Raw genomic sequence first — 10,083 nt, forward strand, 5'->3', positions numbered from 1 at the left:
CTCCACACGTCCACCCTTCTCCCACTAATTATAGTCAAGTAGTGGCAGTAGTGGGGAGGCCAATGGGCCCTTTTAAGAGGGAGCTTATTAGGCTCCCTTTAAAAGGGTCTTTTAGGGGGAAAAGAGGAGTTAATGTGGACTCTTCTCCCCCTAAAACGCACAATTAGAACAATTAAGCAACAAGCACGCACAAGGGGGAGGCCGGTACTCATGGAGGAGGGGCCTCCCGACAATCCAAAGACGACGAAAAAAGAAACGAACATAAAGACACACAACACTAGCAAGACGACGATGCCGCTTCTCAAACCTGATAGTGGAAGTGTGGGTTCTTCACATCGGCTCAGGCTCCGTGAAGTGGCGGGTAACGAGCCTGGACGCGATCGACTAGATGGGCCTCCATCACAGAGACTTGAAGTAATGCTGCCACTGAAGATGATTAATAGCAATGCCAATCTGTCATCTAAATCACTATTGCTGGTGGAGAAGCAAAATTGATTAATATAGATGTGGATTATAAGTTAGTTAGTCCTGCGGTCCTCTATTCCGGCGGGTAATACTAATTACTTAAAAACAAACATGGATAACAGGTGACGAAACTTGACAATGATGGCCTTGATGTTGATGATGATGATTTATCTAACAGCCATCCATGACTAAAGCACTATGATGATGACAGTGACTAAATCTACGAAGTCTTTAACCTACGAAGGCTCTGCGAGAAAACCAATAAATCCAATGATTAAAATTAAAGTTTTTCTAGATGTACGTCAATCGGAAGTAAAGGTATTTTTTATTTTATTGCATTAAAGTTCCATTCAAATCAGGGTACTGAATCATTTAATTTATAGTAAATTAGTAAATAAAAATTATATTCTTATTTAAAAATTAGTCATTAAGAAAAACCCCTATTTATTCCACTCACTTCAATTCCAATTGGTCTGATGAATCAAATTCGAAGTGCCTTTTACATATCATAAATTTTATTTGTATCAGACTTGCTTTTATTCAAGTGCCAAGTATTGCTAGAAATTGAAAAATAAAAATGGTCTACTTTTAATTAATTAAAGGATAAACTCATTCATCCAACCATCACATACAATATTATCATCATCATCTCCTTTAGTCATTTATGGATGGGGAGGGTGATAATCTGACATACCTTAGTTCACCAACCCATAGCTAATGCAGGCAAAGCTTAAAATGTTCCGAGGATTGGCAGGATAAAAAACTGGTCCTACTAGGCCTACTAGGTCACCTAACCCATCATCATCTTTAGTTTTGTCTCTGGAGTCCCTCTAAGAAACAGGGAATTAGGACAAGGAAACTGCATCAGATACACCTCCATATGCTGCTCAACACTCAAAAGGGGGAAAACATTAAATATTCCAAGAAGAGGGAAAATTAAATACCCCCTGCAAAGTTCCATGAATCCCCCCATCTCTCCTTGTCTGTCTTTAGAGTCACTTTGAGAACTGGAAAACTTTAACAAACAAAAAGAACAAAAGAGGCTGCTCAAACGCTTAAGATCTAAGCAACTACCTCCTCTACCGAATCTAGAACTTCTTCCACCTCCACCTCCTTGGCCTCGTACTCCTCTTCATCGTCGCTGGCCTCGCCATCCCTCAACCGCCGCCTCTCCTCTCTCTCCTCTTCGTAAAGCTTCTTCCACTCGCTGACCCATCGGTCCCATTCGTCCTTGACCATTTTCCTCTTCTCTCTGTCCTGCTCACTCAACAGCTGAGACACGTCCTGATCCTCGGCCTCGTACTTCTTGCTGTACTTCTTCAAGTTCTTTGCTATCTCCTCTTCCTTCTCCAAGCTAAGCAGAGACGGTGGCCGTGGTCGCCACAAGAACTGGAAGAAGTGATCCCTCGGAATCTTGTACAGCAGCTTCCCATTGAATGACCAGATGTTGAAGCCGTTCTCCATCTCTTGGACCGATGTCACCGATGTTGCCACGTATCTGGAAACGAACATGGCGTTAGGGATGATGATTAGATTGGACATTATCATGCATAAAACAGACATGACGCATCATAGTCGGATGGTGACAGGAACATGGCGTTAGGGACATGATGTGATGATTAGGGTCGATATTATCATGCATAAAACAGACATGACGCATCATAGACGGATGGTGACAGGAAATTGGAAATTTGGTATGCCTTGCACAAGCATAAGATTCAAGCATATGATGTGATGATTAAAATTGGTAGAATCATGGATTAAATATGCATGATCAACATAATAACTGGTAACATTATGATTAATAAAAACGTTATCACATCATGCACAACTCAAGCATATGTAAGCCCATGATGAGAAATGATTTGTGGAATCATGCATAAAACATACATGACGGCATACTGGAATTGTGAGATGATGACCATTTCTCGATAGTATGAAGATGTCATAACCCGCAGAGTTCAAGCAACGCATGATCGGTGTTTGAAAACACCCCCAATGCGACATAATGTGATGGTGACATGATGATTAATTTCAACAAATTTGACAAATTCACAGCACCATGCACAATTCAAGCATATGGGTGGCACTTGATGTGACAAATTTGATATCGTTATGGAATCATATCTAAAACCTGCATGATGCAGCACAATAAGATGGTTACTTGATGATTAGTTCTCAAAAAGTAATAGTCATATCATCATGCACAATTCAAGTATACATCCACATGATGTGATGACTAGGGTTTGTATCATCGTTGATAAAATATAAATGATGTTGCATAACAGGAAGGTGGCATAATTATCAGTTGTCAAAGAAATGCCAATAACTGCTGGGTGTAATGATCTGGACGTGTGGAATAACACACCAATATGCCGGACGCAGAATAATACGACACTGACATGACGAATATCTCTCTCAAAAGGAAAATGTCATAACACCTTGCACAGTTGATGCATATAGCCCCATGATTAAAATGTGGCATCATACATGCCTAATGCAACATGATAGGATGGCAACAAGCTGATTAGTTCTCGTTAAACGAAAAAACACAATTCGAGCAAACCAAGGATGATAATATCATATAAAGAAAAAATGTAGGGGTATCTGTAAGATCATCATTAGCAAGAATCAGATGATGGTACCTTCCAGTGGGATCCCACTCAATATCAGTGGCCATAAAATGCTCCTCAGTGGCCATGGTTTCCAGCTCATCGACATTGTAGAACTCAAGCTGGCCATTGAATCCCTTAAGACCAGCCAGAATCAGGAAGCGGCCACCCGGAGACCAGTAAAGGGCATTGGCCTGCTTTCCCTTGAGAGTCGTCAACTTGGAGACACGGCCAGTGTTCTGAGCGGTACGCATCGAGTAGAAGCTAACGTCAGGACGAGGGCCATCACCATGGATGACAGCAAATCGGTGGCCTTTGGGCTCCCAGGCAAACGCCACAATCTTCTCGTTCTTGTTCTCAAGCTCAAGCACCTCGATTGGAATGTCCCTCTCTTTGATGCGGAAAAGCTCGAAGCCCGTGTATGTCGACTTCTTTGTTTTTGTGTAACGTTCGACCTTCACAGCAAGGTACTCGCCCTGGCTCTGCCAGTACATCTTGCAGTCGCTCACGCTGAAGAGATTCTTCTGTCTCAGCTCTTCCTTTCCCGGGATTTGAATAAGACTCACCTGCAAGGAAATTGGGAGAAATGAAATCCAGAAAAGGTTGGAGAAAATAAAGGGAGCTGAGAGAGAAAGAAAGGGAGATGAGGTGGGAACATTAAGATCAATGATTAAGAACGGATGGTAAATGAAGATGAGAATGTGAAGACTGAGAACCAAAAAGAGAGGAGCTGCCAAAGGGCAAGACAGAGAAATTAAATTAAGAAAATGTTGGAGAGGGAGGGAGACAAAAGAAAGAAAGAAAGGGCAAAGAGTTGGGAACAGGGTAGGATCAGTGACAGAACAAGGTAAAAGAATATGATAACATGATGCGTGAGAACCAAAAAGGGGAATCGCAAAAGGACTTAATAGAAATGAAATATAGAGAGGCTTGGAGGGAAAGAGGGAGAATGAGAGGAAAAGGGAAGAGAGTTGGAGTAGGATCATGGATACAGAAGAAGAGGCAAACCAAGATTAGAACTAACAAGAGCTAACAATAAGGAATTTCACAAGGGTCAGAGAGAAACTTAACAGGGAGAGGTTTGGAGAAAGACAGTGAGGTACGGTAAAGAAACATGAGTTCATAAGCCTGAGAACCAATGAGAGGAAAGGTGAAACGGCTAGAGAGAAAAATGAAATCGAGAAATGGTTGGAGAAAGAAAGGAAGCAAGGAGACGGGAAGGAAGAATCAATGTCTACGCACCCTTGCCGGCTGATTCCCACCACCAAGCTCAGGGACGAAAAGGGCAAGTATAGGATCAGCAGGAGACCAGCTGAAGTCAACGACATTCTCAACTTTCAACGATTTCTTATCAACAAGAGAAAAAGTCTCTGTCTCATAAACAGAAACGACGTTCTTTCCAATCCTGGCAAAGTATTTGTCGTCTTTTCCGCCACCCCACCTAAAATCAAAAAAGCAAAAATCAAATCAGACAAAGCAAAGCATAATGAGGCATCGAAAGACGATCTTAGCTTACCTGAAAATAGGCCATGAAACTCCAGAAACACCCCCAGCAGACCCTGTCAAGAACTCGTCAGCATTCCCCTTGAAGTCTCTCATCACTTTTCCAGATCTTGTGTCAAAGATGTTCAGCACAACTCTCTGCATTAGGAGCAGATGAAACTACAAGTCAACTAAAATTCATCTGAATAACCCTAGAAACATAGACATTGGACGCAGAGTTATTTACATGAGTATCGCGGGGGCCATTAGGTTCATGGCTGCTGTAAGTGACGAGGAATCTCTCTCCAGGTGAGAAATCAATCAGTTTCACCTAAAACGGATCAAAAAATTAAAGAGAATGCTTAAGGAAGAGAAAGCTTTAGAGTAGTGCATGCATCACTAATGGCAATGACGAGTTGTCGTCATCCCAATCTTTGCCTTTGCTGGGATGATGATGATGACGACAAAGTTGCTGTCTTCATCATCTATCATCCACAATTGGAATGACGATGATGATGGTAATTCTTACTACACATCGCCTCTATTCGTTCTCCTTCAGTTAACCTCATTTGGATGACGAGAGTCAATAACTAAATTGGCATCTCATTGGCAATGATATACAACCAGGATGACAATGATAAAACCGTAATCATCACTCAAGCTGCAAACTACGGCGATTGATGATGACAGTTTTTGGATGACAATGACGATTTTAGACTTCATCTGCAAACACTACTTGAGATTTTTCTTGAAGAAATACTGAGTTGAAAATATCAGAACCATTGGATGAGCATAGCGCATGATCCGGTTGAATGTATTGGCGCCTCCCCAAATAGCAACTCCCTGCCTGTGCACCGTGGCCAGGTATGTGCCCAAAGAAGACCACTGAACAAAGCTCTCTGTCCATTGCTGTTGGCCGGACAAAGTGGTCAGCGCACCATAAATTTTATTTAAACAGCTTAATTAATTCAAATTTCATGTCAATTAAAGGATACATATTTTCAAAATTATTTGTTTAAAAGACTCACGCTACGACGATAGACAAGCTCGGGCTTCATATGTCTAGCATCGTTCCAGAGGACCTCCGTCTCTCTGCCGGCACAGATTACAAATTGATCTCTTGCTTTTTCATCAGTAAGCCACTTGTGTAGGTTTTCCTGCCAAGAACCGCATAACTGACTAAGAACATATAAATCACAAATGAACAAATTAAAAACTTCCAACTTATTTAATCATGGATCAAATCATCATCAGTACTGCTAACTGACAAAGGACCATTACCCATCGTCGGATAATATGATAATTTCGGTTTAAACTTGAAATTCATTCCCTCATAAAATTCTCAGATAGAATAGCAATTAAGCATAGAAATCATCAAAGTAAAAAAATAGTACTCCAACAAAAAAGAAGGCATGCTGTAGTAGAAAGGGACAGCAGGACTAAACGAAACCAGGGTTCAAAACGTGTAAAACTTATACAGGATAAATCACAAATGAACAAAATAAACTACCCCAGACTTTTAATTATGAATTAACTGCCTCCATAACACGTTAAGTTTACAATTGGATGAAGTATTTCCTACCCCCGGTACATAAGGCTTGATCTCAGAAGGTATCCACTGGTCAGGAACCTTCATGAACTTGTCAAAATCATCGAAGAGGTTAACAGCGAATATATGAGCCTTATCCAACTTATACCCATTCGTCTTCTCTTTAGCACGCTCAGCTTCCTGCAAACATAAAACAATCTTAAGCTTTCTCCAAAAAAAAATATCATAAACAGCTAGAAATCGATGGCAACCAGGTGACTGAAAACAAGGGCATCACCTCGGGGGTATTATACTCCACAAAGCAATAACCTAGAGTCTTTTGAGTCTCAGGATTAACGGGCATCCAAAGCCCACCCTCCTTGATGACTCCAATCTGGCTGTAGATCTTCCGCACAACATTCTCCAACTTCTCAAATTTCTCCGGGGGAACAACCGGCAAATTATCGACGACGATTATGTTCCCATACCCCGATTCCAGTTCCAACTCATCCATGGCGAGGAGATCCTCGTCATCGTCGCTGAACCCAGAAAAAAAAAACGGAAATTGAAGAAACCCAACACAACAAAAAGGCGAGATTTCGATCATACCTTGGAATTCCGAAGTCATCTCCAGGGGGAAGACGGATTTCATCGAAATTGATCGTAGCGAGATTGATGCCCAGTCTCTGGGCAGTCGCTTCAAGGTCGGGCATGGCCATGACGTCAGCCATCCCGGCCTCGCCCAAGCTCCGCAGCAATGGCGGCCAAGATGAGAAAGAGAAGAAAGAAGAAAACCCTAGCGAAGAAATTGGCAATGGTCAAGTGTTGAAGTTGAACAAGCGAAGAGCCGGTCCGAGTCAAGAACTGAACCGGACTGAAAAAACCACCGGTTTGCAACTTGGCCGGCCCAGTTTCATCCCGGCCCCACACCCAAAAATAGGAAATTATATGACTTATGACAAGGATGATTTGATTATAGTTTTTTTAATCTGTTTTAATCCCTGCATGAATCTTTGGATTAGGGTTTTGCGCATATACAGTATATATTTCTAAGGATATGGTAGATAGTGAGAAAGAATCATTATTGAGTTGTTTGTACTTGAATGTGATGATAAAGATTATTGTTTAATATGTTTAGATCTAATTCATGGTTCTGGACCCCACCAGAAATAGCATCTGTTATGTAAATGACAAGGATGCTTTGCCTAAATCTGATGTTAGTCTCTTCCTTCTATTGATCTTTAGATAATGGTTTTTAGCACATTGTGTCTGTTGTATCTTAGGGTATATTGGTGAGGGTGAATCGTTTCTGTGTAATTATTTTTACTTGAATAAGTTGGGATGGATTAAAGTTTGTATGATACTAATTAGTGCATGAAATATTAGCTGTAATTAATGGAAATGTGCCCCACCATAAATACTAGATGTTTCATAAATGACAATGATAATCTCCCAAAAGTTATTTTTAGTCTCTACCCTGAATAAATCTTCAGACTGTTGTTTTGAGAAAACTCTATATGTTGTTTTCATAGGGTATACTGGTGAGACTGAATCGTTTGTGTAACTTTGTGAAAAAAAATTCTGTGTAGTTATGTGCACTAATAAGTTTTTATAATACTGATTAGACCATTGAAAATTTTGATCTAATTCATATCTAATTAGAGAAAAATCAAAGAAATGTTGTGAGCTTAATTTATTTTAATGTTTATTAAAATAATACTATTTTCACATAAATAAAGCTTAAACCTAAGAACTATGTAGTTTTCATGTTAAGCAGTTTCTCTCAAAAGTAGGTACATGTATATTTGATTGAATAGGTCTTTGAGATCAGTAGTTGATTGGAAGCTTCTAGAGTGACAACTTTTTAAAGTCCTTTCTTGGATTATCATGAAGAGCTCAACTTTATAGACCTTATATTGTATATTTGTCTTATTGCTTAAAGTGTGAAAAAATAACTAATATCATGATATTAATAGTTCTATTAAATTTCAGTAAAAAAATTAAAAAGATAAATATAAAGGAAACAATGGAAGAGTTAAATAAATGGGTATTGAACTATTTGTAAATTTTAATAGAACGTGAAGATAAGAATAAAGGAGGATGAAAATGATTTGGAATGAATGCATTATCTGTAAAATGCATTTCTATCATAAGTGATCCAAACTGTGTTTCAAAAAATAATCAAAGGTAAAGTCCAATCTTTATAAACATAATCAATAATATCCCTAAAATCATTACCAAAAAATATCACCTTCCCATCACCAATGCTAATGTATAGATTGATTATCATTTTCATATTTTTTACTCAAATATTTTCAATGAAAATTCTTTTCATGTCATAGAAAAATAGATGATATTTTTCTCTCATTATAACTAATTGGTTCCATGTGAAATTTAACATAAAAAATATTTATATTCATTATATCAACATTTTAGATAACTTAACAAAGTCTATCATTATTTCATATTTGATTAGGTAAATGGGTATTATCTTTCTAGTTTATCCAAATCAATCATGTGTGATTATCACAGTTCAAAACATCATAATTCAGCTTGTAATAGATAAAGACATATACAAAATACAAAAATAACTTGACAAAGTCTATTAGGTCACGATATCCAATATCTTTAATTGGACATTCAAAATAAAATATGTATTTCATATATTTTTAGAATAGTAAATCTCCAATATTACATAATTTAAATAAAAATTTTGACTCCAATATTAAAAAATAGATATTTGAGAGTAAAGAATTTAAATCTAATTAAGGTTATTGTGATAATTATTACCATAATTTTATTTTCTAATGTCACAAGTTTCTATTATCATCTTAATAAACATATTAATGAAGTTTTAAGTTTCTCCAATAAAACTACTAATCTCATTGCATTATTCAAAAATATAGATACCAACATTATTAAATAAAATAATTATAATGTTTCAAGCATTATTTATTTAGTACGATGCATTTTGGGCAAGCTCTAATGTTGATAGGGATGGACCATGTCATTGGCCATATCATCATAGTATAATGTTGATGGGGACATATTAAACGGCATTGGGATATGGATGTTGATAGATTTTAATGTATTTTAATCTGAATTTGAGTGATTATTATAATGTTTTCGATAGCGAATTGCCATATTCATGTCATAATTGATGCATTGTGGCCCAATGATCAAGCTGTAGTTATTAAGGAAACTCATATAAACTGAATCATTACACATTGAAGCATAAAAAAAAAAGAATTTTGACTCAATGTATCCGTATGTATGATAGAGTAAATTTTAAGACATTTATAGGTACAACCTAGAATAATAAATAGTGTATTTCATGATTTATATCATTGGGATTAAAGGGGATGAACTACTGATAATATATAGTGATTTGATAACTTAGTCAATTGAGAACCACAATACATAATTAGGGTCTATCCCAAATCTGAATTAAAATTTATTTAATGTAAATATCTCAAGTTTAAGTTAGCTAGAAAGTGTATAATTACATAATTAGATGATATTACTTGATGGAAATATATGTGGTCGGAAAGCCAATAGCACATTCCACACCTCGTTCCATGTTCATTAATACAACATATTCATTATAATGCATGTGTGATGCTTAGAATGAAGTCCATGAATACATGATCCGACTTAGTGAATTATGATGAGATTGTAATATGGAGATCACTAGTCTTTAAGCATGTATTCTAAACATTCCTATTCGAAGGATACGCGAGAAGGACATCAAAGTATCTGGCTAGAATAACACTATCTAGCCTCATTCATATGATGAGTATGGCCGGTCCCCTAGCCATTAGTGTGGAGGCACTACGGATAGATAGTGGGTGCTCTTTAGAGCAAAGAGTTCATTGAATTGATCCGTACGAATTCCCGAATGGTATTATACCTAAATGTCAATCAGGTTGATTCACGTCACGGTTGTATAAGTGGTCCTTAGACCTAAGACACCAAAGACATCTTTTGGACAAACAG

General features: G+C 37.8%; 1 protein-coding gene across 1 annotated transcript; it reads right to left on the minus strand.

Annotated features, from left to right (window-relative positions):
* Positions 1-1,366: 1,366 nt before the first annotated feature.
* Positions 1,367-6,907, minus strand: LOC144709998 (eukaryotic translation initiation factor 3 subunit B-like). Its single transcript, XM_078583641.1, has 10 exons — positions 6,697-6,907; positions 6,386-6,626; positions 6,142-6,288; positions 5,588-5,716; positions 5,340-5,468; positions 4,807-4,890; positions 4,594-4,718; positions 4,320-4,518; positions 3,111-3,643; positions 1,367-1,963 (listed from the first exon to the last, which is right to left on the minus strand). Exons 1-10 carry the CDS (start codon positions 6,816-6,818, stop codon positions 1,528-1,530), a joined length of 2,145 nt encoding a protein of 714 aa, XP_078439767.1. The 5' UTR covers positions 6,819-6,907; the 3' UTR covers positions 1,367-1,527.
* Positions 6,908-10,083: the final 3,176 nt, after the last annotated feature.

This window comes from Wolffia australiana, chromosome 12 (assembly GCF_029677425.1).
Source record: "Wolffia australiana isolate 7733 chromosome 12, ASM2967742v1".
NCBI lineage: Eukaryota > Viridiplantae > Streptophyta > Magnoliopsida > Alismatales > Araceae > Wolffia > Wolffia australiana.